This window comes from Giraffa tippelskirchi, chromosome 3, assembly GCF_054371585.1.
Source record: "Giraffa tippelskirchi isolate mGirTip1 chromosome 3, T2T-mGirTip1v1.2.pri, whole genome shotgun sequence".
NCBI lineage: Eukaryota > Metazoa > Chordata > Mammalia > Artiodactyla > Giraffidae > Giraffa > Giraffa tippelskirchi.
This window is the reverse complement of record NC_137277.1, coordinates 7,987,009-8,015,005: the sequence shown is the minus strand read 5'-3', so window position 1 is coordinate 8,015,005 and position 27,997 is coordinate 7,987,009. Positions and strand designations below refer to the sequence as shown.

Genomic DNA, 27,997 nt, shown 5'->3' with positions numbered 1-27,997 from the left:
CGGAGCTGAGTCCCGGGGACTTGGGGCCGCAGGGAGGTGAGCGCGGGGCGCCGGGAGGGGCCGGTTCGCGGCAGCAGGGCGCCGGGCGCCAGAGGGGCCGCGGGGTCGCACCCGGGGCGGCGGTGAGTGACCGGCGAAGGGGCCGGTGCTGGCCTCACGTGGGCCGATACCGGAGACCCGGGCTGGACTGGGACGGGGCCCCTGGACCGGGTCTGCCGGCCCCTAGGCTCAGCTCGGATGAGACACCTCCGGGGTCCCTGGGCCACGGGTCACCAGAGGCGGGGACAGGATGATTGGGCCGCAGTTTAAAGTCCCGGGAGGAAGAGCGGGGGGGAAAGCCCCAGGGCAGGACCGCGCAGTCCCGCCTCGCCCCAGAAGCTCCCGGAATTCAGACCTTCCCCGCCCCTCCACTTTCTCCTGGGTGAGCTGCAGCGGCCGGGACAGAGTTTGTTCTCCCTCTCCGGAGTGGAAACAGGTGCCGCAGCCAGGCCGGACCGGAGCTCAGAATTTGGACCCAGGAGTCCTGACTTCTGGACAGAGGATCTTGAGTAGGTGGCCCCCATTCTCCTTTCCCCCAGGGTACTGCGTTGGGTTATAGAGGAGTATGTCTCTAGAGTATAAGCCCCTGACTCCAGGGCAGAGGGGAGCACGGTGAAAGGCCAAGGGAGAAGGCCTGGAGTTGGAGCCGAGAAGGGAGTGTCTGAGGAGGGGAAGGCTTGCGGACTGACCCCCCACGTGGACTGGCTGCTCTTTCCCAATGGCTAGCCTTAGGACCCTGTGTGGGTGGCACTTGCTGAAATATAATGGGCCCAGCGTCTGTGTTATGTTGCTGTCGCTCACTGTAGGTGAGGCAGAGAGAGTGGAAAGCAAAGCTTCTTTCAGAGCAGTGATCCTCAAACGGGCCTAGGGGAGTGATTTTGCCTGCCAGGGGACATTCAGCAGTGTCTGGAGACATTTTGGTTGTCACACCTGGGGGTGGGGTGGGGCGGGTGAGTGTTGTGGCTCCCGGCATTTAGTGTGTAGAGGTCAGGGATGATGCTAAACATCCTGAGGTGTGCAGGACAGCCCCCTACCATGAAGAATTATCCAGCCAGAAGTGTCAGGAGTGCTGTGCTGAGCTTGGCGTGGTACCCAGCCCATCAGGTTGCTTCTCACTGACTGCCCCTCCCTGCCTCAGTTTCCCCAGGTTAGAGGAGGAATAAACCTGAATGAGATAAGCTGAGAGCAGTCCTGTCCTAACAGCAAGCCACCCTTGGTGCCACCAGCCTCTTCCCTACTTAAACCCTAGGCCCTGTATTAAGCAGTTCTGGGTGCCATGGGAGAGGGGCTGGAAACAGGGGCTCTCTCACAGCTGGGTCCTGGAGTGCTTCACCCCCAGGGTGCCTCCCACTCTGGGTGAGCCAGGGCAGCCCTGGGGGTCAGACATTCGCACACTGTGGAGGGTGGGAAGGGGGTGAGTTCTGTTCTCAGAGACTGTCCCAACCCTTGATCGCTGGGCGGGCCTGGATGCCTGACACCATGTGACCAGCTGTCATTTTCCCTTCTGAACCTACTCCTAACTCCTCAGTCACTTATACCAGGAAAATAACATCCGAGGAATAACAGGACACCTCATTCCTTGCCGCTTCACAGTCTGCTTCCCTCTGGCAGTAGAAAGTTCCACGGTGGCTGTGGGAACTCTGGGTGAGATGAGAGACCCAGGGTGGGCCCTGATGCTGGTGCAGCGAGGCGCCCCCTGCTCATGGTGTTAGCAGAGCCCCAGTGAGAGATGGGGGTCATCGGAGCCACAGGCCAGGGGGTTCCCCGGTAGGACAACTCTGAATTAATTATTTGCGTTGGGCTCTCTGCTGTGCAGGGAATTATGGCGGGGGGCTGTCATAGAGAAGGCAGGATGGGATGAAGCAGCCGTCCATGCCCAGGAGCTCAGGCCCCCTCACTGCCCTCCCTGCCCACTTCTTGACAATTTCCATTCCCACCTCCACCCTCCATCCTGTTTACTTGTGGACCCTGGCCTCCTGACCTGGGAACCCTGGTAGGGTCAGAGGGCAGGTGGCAGTTTCTGGTTTGACTTTTGCTTTGGGAGGCTTCTTTTAATCCTTTAACTTTAAAAGACTGGAGTGAGGCTTTCACCTTTTCAGCTAAAACAAAAACAAACCAAAAAAACAACCTGTAATAGTGACCTCCCATCTTCTGTGTGCCTCTGAAGGCACAAAGCAGCAGCCAGACTTGCACAAAGCTGTTCAGGAAGTAATCAGCAGGGCCTCACATTGAACCTGGGCCGTCCCTTCCCAGGCCCAGCCCTAAAACCCTGTGCCACCAGCTGGCAACAGAGTACCAGGTGACTTCTACCTCACTTACTCATTTCTGAGCTGCAGCAGGACCTGGTGTAACCCACATGGACACACACACACACACACAGGCACATGCTCACTGCCTAAGGCGGGGACTCCTGGTCCTCTAAGAAGAGGAATGAATCACGCCATAAATGCACTGTGGGGGTCGCTGGGGTCCAAGCCCAGCTCTGGGTCAGTGGTGGTGGCCAGACTTCTCTGCAGGGTGTGTGACTTGCTGTGTAAACTCTTCCCCAGGTGAGACCTCAGATGAGAGCAGGAAGTCAAGGGATGGTATGTTTGTGCCTGTGACTTGAATGTGCCATCTGACACTTCCCTGTGGGTTGGGATGAGGGGTGGCGGGATTAGGGTGGCCCCAGCCTCCTGCCTGCCCCGTCGTGCAACATCGAAGGTGATGTACACTCTGGACAGCAAGTCCTCTCGGGTCTCAGTGACGCCCGCTTTGGAGCAGACCTTAGTGTTGCCCTGGCCCCCCTGGGGATTTCCAGAGTGAGCTCACGCCTCTGCTCCCGGTTTCCCGTCCAGCTGGGCCTGGGGGAGGAGTGGTGACCACGGTGGGGAGGCTGAGAAGCAAGGGCTGCTCTCAGGACTGACATAAAGAAAGCATTTTCTGCTCAGCATCAGAGTAGTACAGACAGCCGCCGTGTCCTTGTTCCCTTGTTCAGTAAGTTTATCTAGGGACCCAGATGCAAGGCTTGCGGTTTCAGAGCCTTGGGAAGGCACATTCTGAGCCTTCCAGGGAAGTTGTTCAGTCACTCAGTCGTGTCCGACTCTTTGCAACCCCGTGGACTGCAGCACACCAGGCTTCCCTGTCCTTCACCATCTCCCGGAGCTTACTCAAACTCATGTCCATTGAGTCGATGATGCCATCTGACCATCTAGGAAAGTGGCTGGCACTAAGTGGGCAACACAGACAAGGTGGGCCCATCAGGGATGCTGCCCGGAAGGGTGGGGGTGGCGGTGGGAGAGGGTGATTCCCAGCTGGGGGAGCCAAACAGCAAGGCCCAGATTCCGGCAGGTACCCGGGCTATGAGAGTGTGGTCAGTAGGATGGGAGAGGGTCACTTAAATAGTCTGTGCCTCAGTTTCCCCAGCGGGGTCACAGTGGTCTGCCTGGGAGGATTCCAGTGGTGGTTCATGTGAAGCTTGGGCAGGTGCCTGGCTGCATGAGGAGCGTGGTGAGGGAGTAACAGAAACATCACAGTAACAGGGACATGTCTGTGTGCCCTTGGGACGGACTCGCGGTGAGGCCAGAGGTCTTACCTCATGGCCTGTTGGGGGGACGAGCTAAGAACAGGCTGTGGAATGGCATCGCGCTGTGTCATCCTTTAGAAGTGGCCGGGTCTGGGGTGGGGGACCTCATCGTCGTGGAGGCCATGGGAATGGAGGGTGGGTTTCGGAGGGAGGGAAGGGAGGACCAGGCTGTGAACTGCTGGCCCCCGCCCTCCAGCCTGTGCGTCATGTTGCTGGGGGGTGGTTGTGGAGGCCGTGACCCTCAGCCCTGCTCCCCGCTGGCCAGGCTGCTTGGAGCCGGGAGCCAGGCCAGCTTGGCTTTCTCTGCCTCCCACGTGTGGCCCCAGAGCTTGTGCCACAAGGATCCTTGGGTGGTCGTGCCCTCTCCTGTTGGCTCTCCCAAGGTCCTGCCCCCTGGTGCAGACCCCAGAAGGCCTGGAAGAGAAGGCCTCCCCTGCGCGGGACTGGGTAGAAGCCAGCCTTGGGACTGCAGTCTGGCCTGAGCCCTGGCTCATTAGCTGATGGCTTTATCAGCCAATGACAATCGTGAGATAAGGACAAGGATGAGAGAATGTTTGTGAAAGCCCTAGATAAGCTGAGAAGTGCCACCAAGCGTTAGATGATGTCATTTCTACTTGGGGGGAGCAGGGAGGGGCTCATGAGTCAAAGGCCTGTGCACCCCAAACTTGCCCCCAGCTCCTGAGTCACCACCCCCTGCCCGCTCTTCTGCCACTTTGCCTCACCAGTTCCCAGATGGCAGGAGGCCACAGCCCCACGGCCTAACTGTGTAACCTCGGACAAGTGCCTTCACCTCTCCAAACCTCAGTTTCCCCACCTGTCAGAGATCTGCTGCCTCTGGGGCGCTTGGCTCAGATGTAGAAACCAAGTCAGCCATGGTGGCGGACGCCAGCCGGGAATAAAAGAAGCTACACGTTACCCTCCACCAACTTTCCCAGGCTCTGGGCACTCACCATCTCATGTCATCTCTGCTGCATCACCCCATTTCACAGCAGAGAACACTGAGGCTCAGAAGTCATAATTTGCTCAATCTCCCAGCGAGTAGGTGACCAAGTTAGAGTGTGAGCCCCCTCAGCTCTCATTTCTTGATAAGAAGACCTCAGTGGCTCCAAAGCGAGGTGGAGAGATAGAGCTGGTAATGCATGCAGAGAGCCCCTCTGGTCTGAGAGGCCTGGCTGGCCCACGTCCACATGTCCCAGAGCCCTCGCAGCAGCCATTGGGACTGGGGCCAGCTTCTTCCAGGGACGGAGTAAGCCCCAAGGCAGGATTCTGGGAAGTCTGGTTTATTAGCTCCTTAATTACTGTTTACAAGCTGAAAAGTGTTTGCCTGGCATCTTCGCTTGGTGCTAAAGGCCGACCCCAGCCTCCTGGAGTGAGGGGAACCCAGCGCCCTGTCCTGAGCATGTTGAGGTGAGTGACCCTGGGCAGCCCAGGGCCTGACTTCTGGCTGAGTGACAGTGGGCGAAGTGCTTAACCTCTCTGTGGAATATGGTCAGGCTTTGTCCCTCGGCTCCCTAGGCTCCCAGGGTGACCCCTAGGTTTCAAAGCCTCAGATCTCGAGAGGCTCCTGAGCCTCTTATTCATAACACACCAAAGCTCAGAGATGCCAAGTGGCTTGCTCAGTATCACACAGCGCTTAGGGCCGGGCCTCTGACCCCATCTCCCCAAGTGGGACAGCATTCTCATTGTCTGGAGCCAGGCCACAAGGCGTGGATGGAAACTGGGTGGCCTCCGCCCTCGCGAGCACAAGACAGAGGCCTGCTCTGTGTGCTGGGGTTGGTCGTGTCTGGAAATGCCTCGGGGTCCGGAGCCCCTGGCGGGAGGGACATGGGCCTTCCTCCTCCCCAACCCGTGTTGCACCCATCCCCCCCGCACCACTGAGCATGTGCTAGGTCCTACCAGTTCCATGGACCAGTGGAAACCCAGCTTCCAGTACCTGAAGATCCCGAGAGAGGCAAAATCCTCATGAGTGTTTGGAGCAAAGCCTGGTTCATGCCAGGTCTGGGTCAGTGTGGTGCCCAGCGGTACATGTCTCCCCCACCCCCCAGGCTCCCTCCTGTGCCCTGGTATCCAGCCTGGATGGACCAGAGCCTTCTGGCTATGCTCCTGGAACAGTAGAACCGGGAGGGAATAGACCACCTTCCCAGAGGAGGCCAGGCTGCCGGGCAGAGCATCCCAGGAGCCAGCAGCTCCATCCCTTCCCACTGTTGTCCATGAGCAGCCTGGAGGCTGCTGCTTGTCTGAGGTCTGGAAGGTCTCTGCTCAGCTGCTGTCCCTGGTCTGCTTCCATCAGCAGCTCCTGGAGGCCAGGGATTCCCAGTGGGGCCTCGGGGAGGGCACTGTGGTGGACAGGGCCCAGCCTCGTGGTCGGTTGGGGCCATCTGGTGGCATTTCCCTCCCAATAATGCCTGTCCCCGTATGTTACCAGCTGTGGCCTACACCTTAGGATGGGGGGCTGTGGGGCTTGGGCAGTTCCAGCTGGGTTTTGGAATTGGGGTCCCCACAGGGGATGGGGCATTCGCATCTCTGCCAGCCAGCCCCCCACTGGTGTGTGGTCCTGAGCAAACCTCTGGGTGGTACAGGGTGGGGGCTGGGAACACGGCAGCCTGCCCTCCTTGCCCCTACACGCTCTCGGCAGCAGGCTGGAGCCCAGCGCCCGCTTCCTGTGTCTGTGGTCGGCCGTGACTCCCAAGCCCCTCTAACTGGGTCACGGGGAACCCGAGCCTGGTTTCTGATGGGGAAGGTCACCAGGTCCTTGAACCTGTGCTCAGGTTCTTTATCTACTCAAGTTTGAGCAAAAAGCAGGATAAATCCGGGCCTCCCTGGGCCAGGGCCCTCTGTGAGTGGGGCCTTTCCCTGTGGTTGGGGCGCCAACCCACAAGTGGTTTCATTTTTCCTCTCCGTTGCGGGGAGCTGGGCTGAAGGGCGGCCTGTGAAATAAGTTTGCTGGCTGGTTCCCCTGGGGAAGTGGGTGCTTGTCAGGAGGAAGGGGGTCCTGGGGAGGGCTCCCGCTGGCCTCTGGAGACAGATGGGCATCCCCTCCCCACTCTCCTTCCTCTGACTCTGATGGTGGGGTTTGTGGTCCCCACCTGGGACGCTTGCCTCCCTCCCTTTTCATCTGTCTGTTTTTGGTCTTCCTGATCCTGTCCGACCCTCAGCTGGCCTTCTTGGCTCTTTCCTGCTGGGCTCTTTTGTCCCCACTCACTCTTGCCAGGGCAGGGAGGCATTTAGGGTGAGTCACTGGCTGATCGGCCAGGTGGCACCTTTTACATAAGCTGCCCCTTGCCGGGCCTCACGGCAGCCAGAGCAGCCCCCCGCTTCCCGCCTGCCCCCACCCCAGTTCAGCAGAACCAAGGCTTTCGCTGGGGGATTGCATGCTGCCCGAGGGCCCGCTTCCTCCTTGCTGCTTTCTAAAACCTACCCGGCTCCCAGAATGGCTGTAGGGAGGATAAAAGCGGGTTTCGGTTTCTGTGACAGGGAAGCAAGGGGGAAAGAGGCCACTTCCTCGCCCCTCGCCCTCACCCTGACATCCTGTGATTCAGCGGGGGGACAGGCGGGACCCAGCCGCCTGGCCGCCTCCCTCCCCTCCAGACTGCCCGCCCACCGCCAGCTGGGAGGAACCTACCTCTGGGCCAGATGGTGGTTCCTTCTTCCTCTGTTCGGGGGGCCTGAGGCCCTCGCTTTGGGGGATCCCCTAACCTTCCTGACCTTATCTCATGGTTCAGAAAGCCCCTCTTGGGAGGGGCTGCCCATCCCTCCTCCCAGGGCCGCCTCCCTCCCCTGCGTCCCCACGTCTGGTCACACGCAGGCTGAGTCCTTGTGTCAGGTTGCCCTGCCTACTTCTGGCTCTGGAGGTCCTCAGAGCCCCAGGGGGCGTGGAAAATCCATCCACCGTGAGCAAGACGCGGGGGTGGCTTCAGAAACCTGCTGGTGTGTCGGGGGGTGGGGGGGTGGGCAAGTGGAGAGAGAAACAGGACACCAGAGTCAGACTCCCAGGGATGGAGCCGCACCTGGGGGCAGGTGGGGAGGGGCCGGTGGGCCCGTGCATCCTGGAGAGGGGGCACCTGCCCTGGCAGGGCTCCGGCGGGGGACCCGCTGCAGGGACGCCTGGCTTGCCCTGGCTGTGGCTGCCAGGACAGGGCTCAGCTGGCGGTGCCCAGCCCCGCCCTGTGGGGAAACCGGATTCCCTGGCGAAACCAGCATGCAGTGTCTGAGTCTGCGTTTCTGCCATGTGTGTCTGATCCTAGGCTATGCCTCTGGGCGTGGAGGCGGTGGGGTTTCAGACCCTGGGTGTTTCTTGGGGTACAGACTTGAACTCTGTACTGTACTTGCTCTGGGTATGTACCCCTCTACTCCAGGCTGGACCCCCTTCCTCTCCCCAGGCCCCTTTGGGGTCTCCTGGGTACCCTGGGACTGAAGGCCTTTTTCTGGGACAGGCCCCCACCAAGGCTAGAATTTTTATGGGCAGGTGGCAGTGGTCCAGCCAAGTGGGTCAGGCCCTCAAACCTCCCTGCCCCCGACCCACAGGCTGGATGCTGCGGCAGGCCTGAGGGGTCTCAGAGAGCAGCGGATGTGACTGGGTCAGGAGGAAGCCTGGTCCCAGGATGTCACAATTTCCTCTGCAATGAGCAAGCACTTTTGGGGCGCGGGAGATAAGCGTTGGCCGGGGCGGGCGCTCCCAGTGCTCCAGCGCTTTTTCTGCCATCTGGGCTCCTCCACACCCTAGACTTGGGTTATGGGGGGCGCCCAGAGTCTATCCACAACCCCTGAATCTACTCCAGGCACCTGTCACCCCCACTTCCTCCCTCCCTGAGTCCTGAGGCAGGGGCTGGGCTTCTGGTACCCCCACTCCCCGTGTCTGCATCAGCTGGGGGCAGACCCCCCTCTACAGGGAGAGAGTGACGGGGGCAAAGTGGTGTTTTTATGCCCAGTATGTGCACTTGAGGATGTCATGGCGGGTCATCATTTTGTCCAACCCCTTTGCTTAACAGAGAAAGAAACAGGCCGTGGAGGTCACACGGCTTACAGGCCAAGGCTCTGGGCACCATGCTACAAGGACAGTTAAATGGCTCCGTGTGAAAAATGTGACCCCGCCCTGCCTCTGCTCTCCGGGACTGTCCACTTCTCTTCCGGACTGCTAGGATTTCCCCAGGGTGGTCCAGTCCCCCTTCCCCCAGGCTTGGATTGAGTCTGCCCTTCTTGTCATCAGGAGCTCCGAGTCACCCAGGGATCCAAGTATTTGGTGACCTTACTGAGCTCAGGCCTGGCAGCCCCAGACTCGCCCCCAGCCTTCCCCCACTGCCTCCCCTCATCCTTGGTGCCAGTTTCCCAGGGCAGTGCCCGCCTGGTGCCCTCTCACTGCGCCCTGGTCCCAAGGGAGGCTCTGTGGGAGAAGTTTCTGTGCCAGGGCCCCAGTTGAGGCTGTTGTCTTGGAGCAGTCCCCTGAGTGGTGCCAAGTGGCATCTGAGGCGCCTGCCGACAGGCCGTCTGCCCTGGGGTGCGGGTCAGAACTCCCCACACGTGGGATAGAAGGAAGGATGCCCAAGTCTTAGTCAAGTCTTAAGCAGGAAGCGTCCTGGGCCCCCAGCTAGGCCTCAGATAGCTCTCTGGCACCCCTTCTGTACCCAGAGCTCTTCTCACCTGCAGTTGTAGGACTGGAGGTGAGAGGCCCTGCTCAAAGCCAGAGGACTGCTGCCCTGTGGAATCAGGGGGGTCCCGGGCCCTCCTCCAGCCTCCAGTTCACCCCATGGCAGCCCCTTGGGCACCTCTGGTGACCCCAGGCCTCTGAGGAGCACAGTTTGCAAAGTGCAGAGATGTTCAACCAAGTTTCTCTCCAGGCTGGACTCTCTGCTCTGTCTCCCTGATAGGAGGCTTTCTAGTCCTGAGTGTACTCCAGATTTAGGGAGAAGGGGTGCCTGTTTCCAAAGAGGCTTCGGGCCCTGTAGCCAGAGCACCCTGAGTCCCAGCTGCTCCCCATCCTGGCTGTGTGAGCTTGGGCAAGTTACTCAACCCCTGAGCCTCCATTCTTACCTACAAAAAGGTAGTTGATAATATCTACCTCGGAGCAAGTTTTGAGGACAGTGGGATAATGCATGTAAAGGGTCAGGCAAGGCCTGGCTCACCTGGGGCCCTGACCCTGTCCTGTCCCCAGCAGCCCTCAGGGGCTCCATCAAGGGGCCCCTATTCTGCCACACCAGCAGTGTCTCCTGTGCAGGACTTCTCAGAAACAAAGGCATGCCCTCAAGTTGCTCACTTTTTTTTTTTTCTTTTGGCCGCAGCACACAGCATGCGGGATCTTAGTTCCCCAACTGGGCATCAAACTCTCCCCTGCAGCAGAAGCACAGAGTCTTAACCCCTGCACCACCAGGGAAGTCCCACGAGTTGTTCACTTTTTAATCCTTTTATGGTGCGTGTGTGTGTGTGTTAGTCACTCAGTTCTGTCTCTTTGCGACCCCACAGACTGTAGCCCACCAGGCTCCTCTGTCCATGGAATTCTCCAGACAAAAATACTGGAACGGGTAGCCATTCCCTTCTCCAGGAGATCTTCCCAACCTAGGGACTGAACCCGGGTCTCCTGCATTGCAGGCATAGATTTCACCTAAACTAATTGTTAAAGAGCTGAAACGACAGCAAAACACGTCTGAACCCTTTAAACACTGCCTTGAATATCTGGCTTTGTCTAATTGAAAAGAAATCTTGATCAGAAGATAGCCAATAATGCCTGCATTTTAAAAAGTTTAGTGTTTCTAGTAAAGTTCTCTAGAAACAAGAAAAGAAAGTAGGGAGCGTATTGATTATGGTTCCCAGCCCAGAGCACGGGTCTTTATGTGGTTTTGTTAGGTACACGCCCAGAGGCCCCTGGCGTCCGGGTGCTCTGAAGAGCCTACCTCATCACCACAAGGGGAGAAGAAGAGGGGGTTATTTCTTAATCCCCCACCTATGAAGCTGGTGGAATTATCCCCATTTTATAGATGAGGAGACTGAGGTCAAGAAGATGGAAAGATGCTTTGGTCCTGACATACCCCCTTGAGCCTGCCTTTCCTTCCTTATAGGCTGTGAGCACCAAGGAAGCGGCCCTGCCTGACCTGGAGTCATCTGTCTGTCTTTCCGTCTGTCTCTGCATTCAGCCACCTCTCCACAGAGCTGAGACTTGACCCCAGAGCATCTCTGCAGAGCGAGGAAAGGACTAGAACATGCTCTAAAGTCCTCAGCAACAAGACCCAGGGAACTGCGAGCTCAGCCCACAGCCTGAAGGTAGGAAGCTGGGTAGCCGAGTGGCATGGACCCCAGGTACCAGCTGCTTTCCTTGCTTGCTTATCTGACTTTCAACAAATATGTACTGATGCTACCCATGGGCCAGCACTCTACTGACAGTAGAGATGCAGCTGTGAGTAAGGCAGAAAGAGGGAGACGAGCAGGGTGAAGTGATGGAGAGACACATGGGGTGGGAGGGGTGCTGCCTCAGGCAGTCAGGGAGAGCTCCTTGGAGGAGGTGGCACTCACGCTGGGACCAGAATGATGAGAAGGAGCCACCTGCTGTGCACAAGTGCTAATCTGATCTGGGAAGAGCCAGCAGGGTTCCAACCAGAGGCCCAACATTTGTACTTGCAACTTTTTTTTTTAACCGCCTTTATTGAGATATAGTTCACATTTTATTTATACAATTCACGTAAAATTCATCTATTTTAGGACATTTTCATCATCTCAGAAGGAAACCCCCGTCCTTTAGCTGTCACCCCCAGCCCTAAGCCATGACTCATTCTTCTGTCTCTATAGATTTGCCTCTTCTGGACTTTCATTTGGACCCCTGGAGTATGTAGTCTATTAGTGTCTGGCTTCTTTCATTTAGCATAACATGCTCCAGGTTCATCTGTGTTCAGCCTGTCTCAGTGAGTCATTCCTCTTCATGGCTGAGTAACTGTCCCTTGTGTGGATTTAACACATTTTGTTTACCCATTTGTATGGTTTTTTTTTTTCCCCACAGATTATAGTACACTTTTTTTTTTAACTTTTATTTTATATTGTAGTATAGTTGATGTATCATATTGTGTTAGTTTCAGGTATACAACAAAGTGATTCAGTTATACATGTACATATATCTATCCTTTTTCAGATTCTTTTCCCATATTGCAGGATTTTTTTTTTTTAATTACGCTGGGTCTTCATTGCTGTTCACAGGCTTTCTCTAGTTGTGGAGAGAAGTGGCTATTCTCCATTGTGGTGTGTGGGCTTCTCTTTGCAGTGGCTTCTCTCATTGTGGAGCACAGGCTCCAGGCGCACGGGCTTCAGTAGTTGCAGCGCGTAGACTCGATAGTTGTGGCTCAGAGGCTCTAGAGTGCAAGCTCAGAAGTTAGGGTGCACAGGCTTAGATGCTCTGCGATATGTGGGATCTTCCAGGACAAGGGTTCAAACCCATGTCCCCTGCATTTGCAGCTGGATTCTTATCCACTGTGACACCAGGGAAGACTCATTGCAGAATACTGAGCAGGGTTCCCTGTGCTATATAGTAGGTCCTTGTTAATTGTCTGTTTTGTATATAGTCGTGAGAAGGGGTGAGAAGGAAGGAAGGAAGGGGTGTGTGCTCAGTCATATCTGACCCTTTGCAACCCCGTGGACTGTGTAGCCCGCCAGGCTCCTCTGTCCATGGGATTTCTCAGGCAAGAATGCTAGAGTGGGTTGCCATTCCCTTCTCGAGGGGATCGTCCCAACCCAGGGATCGAAAGCTTGTCCCATGCGTCTCCTACATTGGCAGGAACATTCTTTACCTCTATGCCACAGGGAGCCCCAGGTATAGTCGTGTGTATATGTTAATCCCAAGCTCCTAATTTCCACTTGTATTTTGATGAACACTTGGGTTGTTTCCACCTTTGAGTTCCAGTGAACGTGGCGCTGTGAACATTCCTGAATGAGTGTCTGTGGACGTGCTGCCTAAGTGCGTGTCATACATGCAGTCATGTGATGCCCAGGATGTCTCTTTAGGGGAGGGGGTTATTCCCCCCATAAGGTGAGGACCTAGGTGACCAGTGATCAGATGCAGATCAAGCCCCGGGCCACTCAGTTCCAGTCTGTGCTTTTGACCATGACCCCCCTTCACCTCCTAATAGAGCTTGACAGGTGTAGGGCAGTGAGGGACCCCAGGTGGCCTGATTGAGGTGAGGGTGGGGACCAAGGAGGAGACGAAGGGACGAGGGGCCCAGCGGCCCCAGTGAGAAGTTTGGACTTGATTTTAAGTGAGAACTGGAGATCCTGGCCTAGTGTTGAGCATCGTATGATTTGTGCTTTTAAAAGGCGAGCTCTGCCACTGGGTGGAGATGGTCCTGGGGTGGGGGTTCAAGGGGGCAGCAGGTCAGGAAGAGTCAGGAGGCTGCTGGGACCCTTCAGATGAGAGGCGATGGTGCCTCACCTGGGGGCCGGGCAGAGTTGGGGAAACAGGCAGGCTCAAAACAAAGGTGGCAGCTGCATTGCCCTGCCATCCGGCACCTTGGCCACAGGTGGCCCCACTCTGATCAGACGATGGATGTGAGGGAAGAGAAATCAGACCTGCCCCAGCAGCCTTAGGATGCAGGGAGAGGAAACAGCAAAGGATTTTAGCAAGACAAAGGTCACAGGGCAGAGTGAGAGGTGAAATGGAGAGACTAGACAAATCAGAGGGTGTTCGTTCTGTTGGGTCAAAGAGGGTACGGGAGTCAGTGGCACCTGTGAGGATGGAAAAGCCCCAGGTGGGGGTAAGTTGCTACTTCCTCCTGGCTGGGCCATTTGGAAAGTTCCACCGAAATTCAAGACACACTTATTCTTCAGTCCAGTAGTTCCCCTTCTAAGTTTGTCTTGTTATAAAACTCGGAGGTGCTGCTAGTGGTAAAGAACTTGCCAATGCAGGTTTATAAGGAGACATGGGTTCAATCCTTGAGTCAGGAAGATCCCCTAGAGGAGGGCATGGCAACCCACTCTAGTATTCTTGGCTGGAGAATCCCCATGGACAGAAGAGCCTGGTGGGCTACAGTCCATGGGGTCACAAAGAATCGGACACGACTGAAGCCATGTAGCATAGCATAACACATGTGATATAGGCAAGGGTGTTCCTTAACCCTGGACACAAATCTAAGCAACCATCAGTCTGGAATTAAGTAAATCTTGGTACATTCCATTCTTAAAAACCTTCCCAGTCTTCAAGACAGATCAGGTGGGCCTGTCTGTCTCCATTGACAGAGAAAGATCTCCTTGCTGTAGAGAAATGATATGAGTGCATGTAAAATGTTAAGTGGCCTTCCTTGGTGTCTCAGTGATAAAGAATCTGCCTCCCAGTGCAGAAGATGCATTGATCCCTGGGTTGGGAAGATCCCCTGGAGAAGGAAATGGCAACCCACTTCAGTATTCTTGACTGGAAAAATCTCATGGACAGAGGAGCCTGGCGGGCTACAGTCCATGGGGTCTCAGAGTCGGACACGACTTAGCAACTAAACAACAACAACGAAATGTTAAGTACTGTGTCCTTTTCCAGGTACACAGAAGCACCTGGAGGCATGTGCACACCAAGCTCTTTCCTGGAACACGGGGTGACAGGCGGGCCAGCAGTTCACTTTCTTCTTTAGTCCTCTGAGTCTCTTTTGCAATGCTCGTGTATCATTTTTATCATTAAGATGTAATATTCTTCCTTTGTGAAAAGAAAAAAGTAACAGACAGATGGCAGTTTCACTTACCTTTGAAAGAGGAACTTGGCAGTCTGGGGGGACAGGGACTAGCCCAGTGGCTTTCTCACGTTCCCAGGAGTTAGGTTGGACCTTCCCTTCCTCGCTTGCAGCCCAGGGATTCCTTCTCTGAGAACCACCTGCTCCCTGCACAGCTGTGGGTCCCTTGGTTGTGGGCCGCCTGGAGCCTTCTCCCTGACCTCCCCAAACCCTGCCCCAGGGATGAAGGCAGGGCCCTTTGTCCAAGGAATCTGCCTTCCAGCCCCTTGGCCTACTCTAGCCAGACTGATGGGCAGGCCAAGATCACATCCCTCCTGTATCCCTGGTCCTCACATTCTTTTCTGGGTGTGGTCCTCGCCTGAAGCAGAGACCAGAAACAGAATGAGGTGACAAGTTGGGGACCTCCCAGGCTCCTGCTGGCCTAGAATGCAAATGAAGGATGAAAACAGACCTTCTCACCATACCCCACCCAGCCCGATTCAGTGTGCTGGCTGCTGCATGGTTGAGTATCCGGAGTCAGGTTTGAACCAATTTTCCACGGGTTGTGCTCCATCTGGGCTGCCCGCCTTGGCATGCCCTGACACCCTGCACTGTCCCCACGTCCCCCCCATCCTGCAGCCTCTCCACGATACACCCGTGCCCCCTCCGTTTCCCTTCCAGCTGCCCCGCCCCCTCGCCCACCATGGCCTCCGATGACAAGAATGGCGAGAGAGTTTCCTCGGTGTCCAGCAGCCGCCTGCAGAGCCGGAAGCCACCCAACCTGTCCATCACCATCCCTCCGCCCGAGACCCCGGCCCCCAGTGAGCAGGCCAGCATGCTGCCCCAGGTAAGAGGGGCCCCCGCTGTGCCCCTGGCACCTTTAGGGCAGTTTCACTTCCTGGAAGGGGGCCCTTCCGGAGCCTGCTAGAGCCCCTGCCATAATCTTCACCCCCTCCTTCCTGGCCCCCAACATCACTGGGTGTGACTCCTGAGCTCAGCAGCTCAGTCTCATGGCTGGCCAGGGAAAACAGGAGACTCTTGTCAGTCCCACCTGGGAACTGGCTATTTCCAGCCCCAGTCCCTTCTTTTATTTATTTATTTTTATTTGGCTGCACCAGGTCTTAGTTGCAGCACGCAGGATCTAGTTTCCTGGCCAGGGATTGAACTTGGGTCCCCTCCATTGGGAGCACGAAGTCTTAGCCACTGGACCACCAGGGAAGCCCACCGGGGGCCATTCTGCAGGCAGTGGACTGTCTGTGACTCAAGGGAAGGGACACCCCGACTCGCAGCACTCTGCTCGTGCGGGAGGACGGGGATGAATCACTGTTGCCAGCATCCCGACCAACGCCCCATAAAGAGTCCATTGAGAACCCGCTTCTCACAGCGTGGGCTCCCATGCAGTCCAGGGCCCCCAGGGAGGCGGTCTCGTGGCGCCCACGCAGCCAAGGGCGGTTTCAAACATGCAAAGCTGGGCAAGTCTGCGGCTTAGCCACGGCCAGGACCTAGAGAGGGAGCCCTGGATGGGGAGCTGGGGAAGTGAGTGCCGGGCTCCTGGACGCACTAGAAAAGGGCCTATCTGACCCTCAGAATGAGAAAGTGGCTCGGGGTCAGCTGGGGTCGAGGTTTGTCCTGTCTGGGTTTTCACATCAGGAGCCAGAGCAGAGGCAGCCGGCGGGGCTCGGGGCTCCGCGGGGTCACAGCCTGTCTCCCCTCCCGCCTCCAGGAACCCGGAGGGCAGAGGCCCAGGAACCCGGCCCTCCTGAAGAGCGTCAGCCTCCAGGAGCCGCGAGGGCGATGGCAGGAGGGCGGCCCAGAGAAGCGCCCCGGCTTCCGCCGCCAGGCTTCCCTGTCCCAGAGCATCCGCAAGTGAGCACGCGTTCCGCCCCCGCCTACATGCTTCCCCACCCCGCAGACCCCCCTCCCTACCTGAAGGACTCTGACACTCTGGGGCCCCAAGCCCCTTTCTGGGAGGCGAGGACAGGCAGCCCATGTTCCAGGCGGGGGAACCTGAGGCCAGGGCGGCTCTGAGCCTGACAGGAAGACCCGGCCAGTCCCTGGACACTGAGTGGGGGGGGTCAATCTGCTCCCTACCCCCCACTGCACCCACACATGTCCTGTCACCTCCCACTGCACACACACACACACACACACGCCCTGTCACCTCCCCGCACACGTGGCCTTTCTTGCTCTCGTCGCGCCATAGTGACATGCGCCCTGTGCCCTGTCCGCCCCCGCAGGGGCGCGGCCCAGTGGTTCGGGGTCAGCGGAGACTGGGAACTGAAGCGGCAGCACTGGCAGCGCCGGAGCCTTCACCACTGCAGCGTGCGCTACGGCCGGCTCAAGGCCTCGTGCCAACGGGACCTGGAGCTCCCCAGCCAAGAGGTGCCCTCCTTCCAGGACACCGAGTCTCCAAAGCCCTGCAAGATGCCCAAGGTGGGCTCCAGCCAGGGGCGGGGGCACCAGGGGACTTGGCCCAGGGCCTGGCGGCCTCTGTTCACTGCCTCCCTCCTGTCCAGATCGTGGACCCCCTGGCCCGAGGACGGGCATTCCGCCACCCGGACGAGGTGGACCGGCCCCACGCCCCGCACCCACCACTGACCCCCGGGGTCCTTTCCCTCACCTCCTTCACCAGCGTCCGCTCTGGCTATTCCCACCTGCCCCGCCGCAAGAGGATCTCTGTGGCCCACATGAGCTTTCAAGCTGCTGCAGCCTTGCTTAAGGTAAGGACACCGCTGCCCAGCCTGGTCCCTCTCTCCCCCATCCCAGGCACCTCCATCTGTGCCAGGGCAGTGGCTGCTCCGGGATCCCTGGGCTGAGAAGGGGGTTGCAGCCCAGCAGGCAGACTCACCCACATCCTTGTAGCCCCTCTTCTCCCTAGTGCGGGCAGCTGGTTTCTGCACTAACACATACGTAGGAGAAGTAGGAAGTGAAACATACAGTCACTGCTTCCTGACCCATGTTTGCGGAGCCCCCGTTTCGTGCTGGGCACGGGGGCACCGCAGAGAGAATTGAGCCAGTGTCCCTGCCCTGGAGGAGCCCTCAGCTCGAGTGAGAGGAGATGTCACCATGCGGTGTGACAGGTTCTGGGGCCCACCCAGAGGAGGGGCTGCCCCGTCTTGCCCAGGAGAGGGGCTGATGTCAGAGAGGGCACTTGGGAGGTATAAAGAAAGTTTTGCCAGGAAGGGAACAGCATTCTCAGCAGAGGATACAGCCTATGCAAAGGCCTGGGGGTAAGAGGCAGTAGCAGGTAGTTTTAGTGAAGGGTGGTCACAAGAGGAATGGCGGGAGGTGGCATCAGAAAGGTCGGTAGGGGCTCCGTGTGCTGTGCCAGGAAGCCCGAACCTCGGGAGTAAGGGTGCAGGGTGAGTGGTGGGGTGCCAGGTACTCAAGCCCGAGGGCGGGAGGTCGTCAAGAGAAGTTGGCAGCCAACTGCAGAGAGAGTGCTGTGCGCAGGCCAGGGGGCGAGCTGGAGCCCAGTCCCGGCCTCCGCAGACGCTCCTGCTCTGTGCAGGGTCCCACCTCCCCGGGCGGATGGCTTTGTCACCCCTTTGGTGTCGGGGCAGGACTGCCTCCCCTTGGCCTGACGCCCGTGCCTCTGCCCCGCACAGGGGCGCTCGGTGCTGGAGGCCACAGGACAGCGGAGCCGGCTGGTCAAGTGCAGCTTTGCCTACCCCAGCTCCCTGGAGGAGGACGCGGTCGACGGGGCGGAGACATTCGACTCCTCGTTTTTTAGTAAGGCAAGCACGGGGTGTGTGGGCCCTCGGGGTCGGGGGGCTGGGGTGGGCGGGAGCTGGGGGAAGAGACCTGGCCTCCATCGCACTCTGCCGGGAGCCCCTCAGATGTCCAGAGGCCCATCCGTGGGATGGGGGTGCCGCCTCTCAGAGCTCCCGGGCCCCCCCATTAGGGCCCACAGACACATGCCTTCTCCTCCCTCCCTCCCCGGGAGCCTGTCCTGCGTTGTCCTGCCCTTGAATTGAGCTGTTAAGGGGGCAGGGCGGGGGACAGTGACTCCTCACACTGTCTCTTTCTGTGTCCCCAACTCCACCCCCACTCCAGGAAGAAATGAGCTCCATGCCCGATGACGTGTTTGAGTCACCCCCACTCTCTGCCAGCTACTTCCGGGGCATCCCGCACTCGGCCTCTCCGGTCTCCCCCGACCAGATCCCTCTGTGAGTTCCTGGCAGTCCTCCCAGCGGAGCGTGGTGACGGCCCCGGGTGGGGGTGGGGGTGGAGGGGTTCCCCAGATCACAGGTCCCTCCTGGTCCCCCCTCGTGGGAAGGAGGGGGTGAGGGTACCTGGCTGCGACTGCCATCCTCACTAGGAAGGAGTCCAGCCGAGCCCCGGTGCCCCCCACCAAACGCGGCAAGCGCATCGCCTCCAAGGTGAAGCACTTTGCCTTCGACCGGAAGAAGCGGCACTACGGCCTGGGCGTGGTGGGCAACTGGCTGAACCGCACCTACCGCCGCAGCATCAGCAGCACGGTGCAGCGGCAGCTGGAGAGCTTCGACAGCCACCGGTGAGCTGCCGGCCGGGCCGCCCGCTCCGAGACCTGGGGGTGCTCACTGTCCTGGAGGGTTGCTCCCAGGAGTAGGCCCAGGGAGAGGGGCTGGGAGCCACCCAGAAGGGACCAGGGGGCTTCCAGATCCCCCTGGGCCCTCTCCTGGAGCATCCCTTCTTGTTCAGCGAGACTTTGATGAGCACCTTTTATGGGTCGGGGGAGCAGGGCAGTCCCCGGGTTCACCCTGCGAGCATGCACGTCACCCGGGAAGAATCGTCGGGTGTTGCTGCCTCTTGTTGCTTTCTGGGCCTGCTTTCTCCCTGGGTCCCAGACAACAAGCATTCACTGAGTGCCACACAGGCCCTGGGACAGCAGAGCAGGGCAGGTGTGGTGGGTCAGAGGCATGGTTAGAAGTGGTGACTGCCACTGAGGGGCCTGTGGAGAGGGACTGTGTGCAAGACCTCAGGGGAAGCCAGAGGATTGGGAACATGCCATTCTCTGTGTACAGTTAGCAGCAACCTGATAGACATTGAACCCCAGATCACAAAAAGTTAAGTGATAGCAGGTGTGGAGTGTGTCCTGGAGAAGGAGGACAGAGAGGGAGTGAACAGAGGGTGGGGAGGCATGTGGTCAGGAGGAGCAGTGGTTAGCTGGGTGAAGAGAGACGGGCAGAGCATCTCAGGCAAAGGAAGCGTCATGTGCAAAGGCCCTGGGGCTGCAGGGCATGGGGTGCATTCTCAGAACTGCAAGAGGAGGAGAGGAAGGTGGGCAGGCGCAGCAAGGCCTGGCAACCAGTGGAGGTGGGCAGTGTTAGACTTGATTCCCAGAGCAGCGAGAAGCCATGGGGAGGGTTTCAGCTGGGAGAGAAAGGCATAGAGGTGTGTGTTAAGAATTGCGGTGGTGAAGGACGAGTCCAAGAAAAGTAGTGGAGGGTTGGGAGCAGGTAAGAGTTGTCAGCAGCTGAGTGTCACAGGCCTGAGGGTCAGAGTGTGAGTCCAGCTCTGCTGACCCGAGGCCCCTGCCCACAGGCCCTACTTCACCTACTGGCTGACCTTTGTCCACATCATTGTCACGCTGCTGGTGATCGGCACATACGGCATCGCGCCCGTGGGCTTCGCCCAGCACGTCACCACCCAGCTGGTGAGTGCGGCTCAGGAAGGGGGTCTCCATCCTGGGAATCCTAGCCTCACCCCAAAGAAGCATCCTTGTCTTGGGCCACCCAGTCCCTCCGAGGCACAAACCTGGCCCAAGCAGGAGGGGGCTCTGGGCTCTCCTCTGCTTTGCCTCTCAGCCCCTTCCTGGAAGCCCTTCCCTGGGACCGAGAAAGCCCTGACCCGGCCTCCTTCCACCTCTGCACCAGGTGCTCAGGAATAAAGGTGTGTATGAGAGCGTGAAGTACATCCAGCAGGAGAACTTCTGGATTGGCCCCAGCTCGGTGAGGGGCCCAGGCGCAGATGGCATCTCAGCAGGGAGCCCCCTGCCCCTGTCACCCCAGCTGGGCAGAGAGGGGGTTGTGTCTAACCTGGAAGGCCCCCTCAGCAGGAGGACCCTTGGGAGGAATGCTCTGGCCAGGTCTGGGCCTGAGCTCACAACCCCCTCCCCGGCTGCCCCCTCCCCAGATTGACTTGATCCACCTGGGAGCCAAGTTCTCGCCTTGCATCCGGAAGGACCAACAGATTGAGCAGCTAGTGCTGCGGGAGCGAGACCTGGAGCGGGACTCAGGCTGCTGTGTCCAAAACGACCATTCGGGCTGCATCCAGACCCAGAGGAAGGACTGCTCGGTGTGGGCATGGGCCCTGCAATCCCGGCCAGCCCACCCTGGTCCCCCACACCATCTCCATTTGCCCCAGCCTTGGGGAGGGGCCCTTCAAGGGCGGTGTCTACACATTTCGTCCATCCTTCCTCTGCCCTCCCTGGCCTCACACCCGCTCCCTGGACTCACACCCCACTCCCTGGGCTCACACCCTCCCTCCCTAGCCTCACACCACCCCCCACCGGCCTCACCCCCCCTCCCTGGCTTCACACTCCCTCCCTGGCCTCACACCCCCCTCCTTGGCCTCACACCCACCTTCCTGGGCTCACATCCCCCCCCCCCCCCCCCGGCCTCACACCAACCCTCCCCCAGCCTCACCCCCCTTCCCTGGCTTCACACCCCCTCCCTGGACTTACACCCCCCTCCCTGGGCTCTCATTACCCCTCCCTGCGCTCACACCACCCCCCTCCGGCCTCACCACCCCCCCTGGCTTCACATCCCTTCCCTGGACTCACACCCCTTCCTTGGACTCACACCCCCCCCCCCCCGCCCCGGCCTCATCCCCCCTCCCTGGCTTCACACCCCCTCCCTGGCCTCACACCCCCCTCCCTGGGCTCACACCCCTCCTCCCTGGGCACACACCCCTCTCCCTGGGCTCACACCCCTCTCCCTGGGCTCACACCCTCCCTTCCTGGGCCCACACCCCCCTCCCTGGGCCCACACCCCCCTCCCTGGCCTCACACTCCCCCTCCCTGGCCTCACACCCCCTCTCCCTGGGCTCATACCCCTCCTTCCTGGGCTCACACCCCTCTCCCTGGGCTCACACTCCCTCCCTGGGCCCACACCCCTCTCCCTGGCCTCACACTTCCCCTCCCCCGGGCTCACACCCCTCCTCCCTGGCCTCACACTCCACCTCCCTGGCCTCACACCCCCCCCTCCCTGGCCTCATACCCACCCCTTGGCCTCACGCCCCATGTAGGCAGCCTGGCACAGGGAGAGTACCAACCTCCCCAGCCCCAGAGAAGTGAAAGCTAAGTCCTGGGAGTGTCAGTGAGGGGTGGCGGTCTGGGAGATGAGCCAGAAACCTGGACAGCAGGGAATGAGCCCCTGCCCTGGAGGGGCCCCTGCCCACTCTGATCGGCATGACCTTGTCCAGCCCGCCATGACCAGCCCCTCCCCATCCTCCAGGAGACTCTGGCCACCTTCGTTAAGTGGCAGGAAGATACAGGGCCCCCCATGGACAAGTCTGATCTGGGCCAGAAGCGAACTTCCGGGGCTGTGTGCAACCAGGACCCCAGGTACCCATGGCTGAGCTCTCTGAGAAGATGGGGCTGACTGTCATGTAGTTGGTGCCACCCGTGGGAGTGCTGGCTGGTAGGCGTGGCAGGCTGGAGTGCTGGCCAGTGGGCGTGGAAGGCTGGGGGTGCCAAGGCCCCACATTTTGCCCCCTCCCACCTCTACTTCCAGAACCTGTGAGGAGCCGGCCTCCAGTGGTGCCCACATCTGGCCTGACGATATCACCAAGTGGCCGGTGAGTGTGCGGGAAGGAGAGCGGTCCAGGAAGGGCAGGGAGGCATGCTGGCCGCCGCACAGCCCCATCCCCGCTCCGTGCCCTTCCCGGCAGATCTGCACGGAACAGGCCAAGAGTAACCTCTCCGGCTTCCTGCACATGGACTGCCAGATCCGGGGCCGCCCCTGCTGCATCGGCACCAAGGGCAGGTAAACCGGCCTGGGCACTGGACCGGGAGCCCCTGTGCCCCTCCTCCACCACTGTCCTCCCTGCCCACTCCGTCCATGCTGTGAGGGTCCCTGAAGAGGGGCACCCATCCTGCCAGCGATGCCTGCTGCGGCCAGGCGCTGGACACCGGGCGAGGGATCAGGACTCAGTCCCCTGACGTCCACTCTTGCCTCCCTGCTCCCAGCTGTGAGATCACCACGCGGGAGTACTGTGAGTTCATGCACGGCTATTTCCACGAAAAGGCCACGCTTTGCTCCCAGGTGAGGCGGGGCCCCGGGCACGGTGAGCAGCCTTCAAGCCCTCCGCAGCGGGTGTCCGGTCCCACCCCCCCACATATCAGGGCCTCCCACCCAGCCGGGCCCCAGGGACTGACCGGCGTGCGCTCACCCCCAGGTGCACTGCTTGGACAAGGTGTGTGGACTGCTGCCCTTCCTCAACCCCGAGGTCCCCGATCAGTTCTACAGGCTCTGGCTGTCTCTGTTCCTCCACGCTGGGTAAGAGGCCCCTCGCTGCCCACCCCCCAGGCCCCCGTGATGCCCGCCCACCTGGACCCCCAGAGGAAGGGCCCCTGAGTCAGGCTGGTGCCTGGCTGGTGCCTGGCTGGTGGCCACGGGCAGAAGCCGATGCCCATGTGTCCCCGCCCAGCGTGGTCCACTGCCTCGTGTCTGTGATCTTCCAAATGACCATCCTGCGTGACCTGGAGAAGCTGGCCGGCTGGCACCGCATCTCCATTATCTTCATCCTCAGCGGCATCACTGGCAACCTCGCCAGCGCCCTTTTCCTCCCATACCGGGCGGAGGTGGGGACTCGGGGCACTCTGGGGACCGGGCGGGGGTGGGGACTTGGGACACTCTGGGGACTGGGCGGGGTGGGGCTAGCCCTGCTACTTCCTTCCCTGCCCCCGCCCCCCTCCCCCTACCCCCACTACCTGACCCGGGTTGGCCAGAGGGACGCACAGCCCCTGCCATGTCAGGCTCAACAGTCAACGGACAGTTAAGCTGGGGGCTTCCTGGCCAGTTCCTTAGTCTGTTCCTGGGCACAAAGGAGCAGCGATGCCCCTGGGTCACATGCAGAGGTCACCTCCAGAAAGACCTTCCTGGACACCCCACCCCACCCCTGCTTCATTTCTCTCGGTGACCATGACCGCTTGCCAGCACACCCCTTAGCTACAGGCTGGGCCCTATGAAGTCGCCCTCATGTGACCGTTCTTGCTAAGAAAGAAGGGTTTGTGGATCAGTTCCACCTCATGTTCCGGGCTGGTTCAATGTCTCCCCGCCATGTGTGCTGCCCAGAGCAGGCTGTCTGTTCTGCTTACTGTACCAGCTGTGCACATAGTAGGTGCTCCGTGTCTGCACAAAGGGTGGGCGGAACGAGTCCAGCTGGGTTCTGGCAGCTCTGGCTGCACCTCCCCCTGCCCCCTTGGCCCTCAGCTTTGGGGTCCCCGCCCTGGGAGGGGCTCACAGACAGGATGACCCGGGTCCCAGGGCTCCAGCCCGGCTGTGCCCAGGGCTCCCCGCGGGCTCCCGCCCAGTGCCTAGAAGTGACCGTGTCCCCGCCCCGCCCTCCGGCCCCAGGTGGGCCCTGCAGGGTCGCAGTTCGGCCTCCTGGCCTGCCTCTTCGTGGAGCTCTTCCAGAGCTGGCAGCTGCTGGAGCGGCCCTGGAAGGCCTTCCTGAACCTGTCGGCCATTGTGCTGTTCCTCTTCATCTGCGGCCTCCTGCCCTGGATCGACAACATTGCCCACATCTTCGGCTTCCTCAGCGGCCTGCTGCTGGCCTTTGCCTTCCTGCCCTACATCACCTTTGGCACCAGCGACAAGTACCGCAAGCGCGCCCTCATCCTGGTGTCGCTGGTGGTCTTCGCCGGCCTCTTCGCCTCGCTGGTCATCTGGCTGTATGTCTACCCCATCCACTGGCCCTGGGTCGAGTACCTCACCTGCTTCCCCTTCACCAGCCGCTTCTGCGAGAAGTACGAGCTGGACCAGGTGCTACACTGACCACCTACCTGGCAGGGCCAGCACAGCTACTCCCACCCAGCTTGGAGGACGCGGGGACAGTGCCTGGGCTGAGCTGTCCACCTGCACAGCACCCCACACACACCCCAGAGACCCCATGGGGCCGGCCCTGCTCCTAGGAGCTCCCTGCTCCAGGAGAGGCCGAGTCCGAGGGGAGACGCTCCTGAAGGGAGGCTTCTTGAGGGGCCAAGGCTCCCTTCCTCAGTTCCAGGCTGGGGGACACTCGGAGCCCGTGCATCTCTGCAGCTCGGGGCCGAGGCCCTGACAGCCCCCCCGCTGCCCTGCCGTCGGGACCCCACCTGGGGGTGGGCTCCTTTCTTCCAGGGTCCTGGGCTGCTGCTCAGCCCCCACCTCCGGCTCTGCTGGTACGGTCCCCTCCCGGCCCCGTTACTGTGAGTGCGCCCCTCCTGGGGACGAGGCTGGGGTTCCTGTTGGGTTCCCAGCCCTGCCTGGCCATGCCTGTTGCCCCTCCCCTCTCTGCCCTGAGTCCATGCCCAGCTTCCATAAGTGGCCCAGTGAGCCTCCCCATAACACTCCTGGACCAAACCTCGTGGGAGAGGCTTTGGCCATGGACTGGGGCAGAGAAGGAGCAGAGAGACACAGCTGGGTTGGGAAGCTGAGAGCCTGGGCTGTTATCCAATAGAAGCTGAACCTGCCAACCCACCCCAGGGCCCCCAGGCCCTCCCAACCAGCCCTTCCCCTTGAGTTAGTGTTCAGCCTTCTGGGGCTGGACTGATGCCAACCAGCTCACCACCCTCTGCCTCACTTCTGCCAAGAAAGGGGCAGGGCCACCCCGTGGACCTGTGCCCAGGGGTTGCCCAAGGTCAATCAGGACTTTTTTTTTTTTTTAACCAATTTATATCATGGTCCTAATTTTTTAAAGTAACGCTAACTTTGTATGGACAATGTCTGAAATGGATTAAATGATATTCTTTAAGAAAGGACTAGCTTTTGATGTGAGGCCTCAAATAAAAGCTGGAACTTTACTTTGGGGGTGGGGTGGCGGGGGTCAGCCATGAGGAGCCTAGGGCAGGGGCATGGCCCAAAGGAACCATGAAAGCTTGGGGGACTTTCGAGGGATTTGTTTGGGGCCGAAACCAGGTTGAGGTCACCTGGAAGGTTTCAGGGGGTGCGCTGAGAAGATACTGGTAAATCCTTGGACCCCCGTGGAGCCCCAGCCCCAGCTGCTTGTAGAGATAGTCAGGGGTCCATCTGGGTGGCAGGGAGGGCCAGCCTGGCAGAAGCAGTGCTGGGGGTGGGGGAGCAGCTCTTGGCCTTTCACTGCACCTCCCCCCCAGCCCTTCACCCCACACCAGACGGGGCACAAGCACGGTTACTGTGGGCAGGGAACCTGGGGCGCTGGGGTGGTGGGACAGCTGGGAGATGGCCCCTGCCCTTCCCTGCTCCCGGCTGCCCCCACTCCAGGGATGAGGACCAGAAGGGGCAGCCCTGGGTCTGGGGGGATAGGGGCTCTTTGGTGAGGATGCAGAAGCAAGGCTCCAGGATGCCTCCCACAGCCCCCGGTTCATGGACCCAGCACATGTGGGCGCAGTTTGGATGCAGGGGGTCCAGAGAGCCTGGCGTGGACAGAGAGAAGCACACAGTACTTGTGCCCCAGGAGGGCACCTGGGCTGGGAGCAGCCGCCCCGCCTTCTCTTTATTTCACCCATCTCCCTGCTCCACCATCCCCTGGGAATCTCCGTGTCCCTTCAGACCAAGCAGAGCGGGGGGATGGCAGGGCAGAGAAGGGGACTGACTGGGGACAGGGTAGGAGCCCCCGATTGTGGGCTCCCCAGGGGGGTGCCAGGTCAGGGGATCACTGTTCCGGCGCAGGGTGGCGTGGCCCCGCAGGGAGCCGTGCATCTCCGTGTAGGTCAGTGAGCCCACAACGATGGCACATGGGCCCACGGGATGGAAGCCGAACTTCTGGTAGTAGGGCACCAGCGCGTCCACGCACATGAGCATGGCCCGGCACATGGCCGGCTGACCACCCACGTGGCGCAGGTAGCGCCAGAGCAGGACGGAGCCCTTGCCCTGCTGCCGGAAGGTGTGGTGCACGGCCAGCACGTGCAGGTGGGCGGTGTGGCCCCCGGGCCTGTGCAGCGTCAGCGACTCCTGGGGGCAAGAGACTGACACAAGTCCGCGTCGCCTCCGTGCACCCCAAAACCATCCCCGCTGGGCCAAGAGCAGCTGCCCCTGAGAGTCTCCAATCAGGCCCCTACTATCCAAGGAGGACCTCAGATTGGGACCTACATTCCCAGCACTATGGCAGTCCCTTCATCAGAGACGTGAGACCCCAAAGGACTGGGCTCTCTTGCCAGGAGAGGACCCACCATGTGCTCCTGTGTTGGATCTGGAGGAAGACATCCCAGCCTCCCGCTCCTCCCCCAACTTCTGCCTCCATGGGAAGTGGTGGCCTCTTTTCCTGAGGCCTTCCCGGGACCGGGCAGGTCACCCCCATCCTCACCTGAGTAAGTCTCTCCTCGTCCCACAGGGAGCCGATGATGAAGGCCACGAGGCGGCCCTCCATGAACCAGCCCAGGGACAGCTCGGGACACAGGGTCAGGAAGTGTCGGACCTCGTCCAGATTCAGGGGGCATTTGCTGCAGATAGGGATGAAGGCTGCATCAGGAAGCACGAGTGGGTGACCCCCTGTCCACTGAGCATCTGCTCGGATGCTGGGTGGGCTCCCCGAGTCCCCAAGCCTCCCCCGGGAAAGCATGGGATTCAGGGCTGCTCTTCCCCCCACTCTCCTGAGACACACATGTGCTCCTGTACACGCACAGAAACACACCATCAGATACTCTGGGGGCCCGTCTGCCAAGGACAGGGGACTCCAGGGTCTTCTCCCCAAGGGCAACAGCGGCAGAGTTCAGAGTCCCGGACCCTGGGGGTAGCGGAGGGCTGCTCACCCTCTCGTTCAATCTCAACCACACCGGCAGCATCCTCTGGGGTGAGGCACTGAAACTCATTGGCAGGGAGCACGTGGTGCCGCTCGCAGCCTGGGGACCCTGGGATCCCAGACAGCAGGTGCAGAGCCGAGGGCTTCAGGCAGTAGACGCTCAGTGTGGACATCCTGGGTGCAGCTGCCACCCAGGGGATCCCCAGCTTCAGAAGGGGCCCCTGTGATGAGGAGGGTCCCTCTGCACCTGTTGGAGAGGTGCGATGGTCAGTGGTACGGTCCTCATCTCTCATGGGGCCGTCCAGGGCGATGGCACCTCTTGCTTCTCTTGTAGGGGACCTGGAATGGAGATTCTGGGCGCTAGGCCTGAGCAAGCATGTAGGGCATCGATTCCTCCTGCCCTGTGCCTGCTCACTGGCTCCCTGGGTCCCTTTCTGTCTCTCTCCCTGACCCCCGTCTATGTGCAGATCCTAGAGGCAGCTGTGCCTCCCTTACGAAGCCCGTAATCTGTGAGTTGCCCTCCCCTCCCTCCTCCACCTTTTTTCCCCACGTCTCCAAGCCCCAAGCAGGGGACTCCTGTTCCTGGGAGCCTGTGAGAGGATCCCACTTATCAGGACCACAGGGCCAGTTACCCCAGAAGCCGTCCTTGGGCTCAGGAGCCCGAGAAATCCAGGACCTGCTTTTGTAGCAGGTGTGGCCGGGCAGCGCATGACAGTGTCCTCAGAGATTTCTAAGGCAATGCCCCACCTCCACGTCACCCCAGACAGGATGAAGCCAGCAGGGCTGTGCCCTGTCCCCAGGCTCTGAGGGCAAAACCTCAGGCTGGCAT

At 59.9% G+C, this 27,997-nt stretch overlaps 2 protein-coding genes across 17 annotated transcripts; one reads left to right on the top strand and one right to left on the bottom strand.

Moving 5' to 3' along the window:
- Position 1: 1 nt before the first annotated feature.
- Positions 2–25,207, top strand: RHBDF2 (rhomboid 5 homolog 2). Of its 16 annotated transcripts, none has more exons than XM_081575502.1 (21): positions 2–36; positions 467–548; positions 9,880–10,007; positions 10,654–10,855; positions 14,947–15,112; positions 15,989–16,131; positions 16,503–16,698; positions 16,782–16,985; positions 17,874–18,002; positions 18,322–18,434; positions 18,587–18,781; positions 19,792–19,903; positions 20,124–20,198; positions 20,383–20,544; positions 21,705–21,814; positions 21,984–22,047; positions 22,141–22,235; positions 22,439–22,514; positions 22,648–22,748; positions 22,900–23,053; positions 23,829–25,207. In XM_081575502.1, the coding sequence occupies exons 5-21, from the start codon at positions 14,969–14,971 to the stop codon at positions 24,246–24,248; spliced, it is 2,493 nt and encodes an 830-aa protein (XP_081431628.1). In that variant the 5' UTR covers positions 2–36; positions 467–548; positions 9,880–10,007; positions 10,654–10,855; positions 14,947–14,968; the 3' UTR covers positions 24,249–25,207. The 16 variants fall into 16 exon arrangements, with proteins under 16 accessions (XP_081431628.1, XP_081431629.1, XP_081431631.1 ...); XM_081575503.1 differs by having other exon boundaries at positions 2–122; positions 467–552; XM_081575505.1 differs by lacking the exon at positions 467–548.
- Positions 25,208–25,928: 721 nt separating this feature from the next.
- On the bottom strand, positions 25,929–27,341 carry LOC145542867 (serotonin N-acetyltransferase-like). The gene is made up of 3 exons (XM_081582589.1): positions 27,179–27,341; positions 26,734–26,888; positions 25,929–26,381 (listed from the first exon to the last, which is right to left on the bottom strand). Exons 1-3 carry the CDS (start codon positions 27,339–27,341, stop codon positions 25,929–25,931), a joined length of 771 nt encoding a protein of 256 aa, XP_081438715.1.
- Between the last annotated feature and the right edge of the window lie 656 nt (positions 27,342–27,997).

Excerpts from the sequence above, each read along its gene's own strand:
- LOC145542867 (XM_081582589.1), bottom strand. The coding sequence starts at position 27,341 with ATGTCCACACTGAGCGTCTACTGCCTGAAGCCCTCGGCTCTGCACCTG. Across the intron at positions 26,889-27,178 it reads GGTTGAGATTGAACGAGAGG|CCTTCATCCCTATCTGCAGC; the intron begins GTGAGCAGCCCT and ends TTCCTGATGCAG. Across the intron at positions 26,382-26,733 it reads ACGAGGAGAGACTTACTCAG|GAGTCGCTGACGCTGCACAG; the intron begins GTGAGGATGGGG and ends TCTTGCCCCCAG.
- RHBDF2 (XM_081575508.1), top strand. The coding sequence starts at position 14,969 with ATGGCCTCCGATGACAAGAATGGCGAGAGAGTTTCCTCGGTGTCCAGC. Across the intron at positions 22,048-22,140 it reads ACGATATCACCAAGTGGCCG|ATCTGCACGGAACAGGCCAA; the intron begins GTGAGTGTGCGG and ends CCTTCCCGGCAG. Across the intron at positions 23,054-23,828 it reads TCCTCCCATACCGGGCGGAG|GTGGGCCCTGCAGGGTCGCA; the intron begins GTGGGGACTCGG and ends CTCCGGCCCCAG.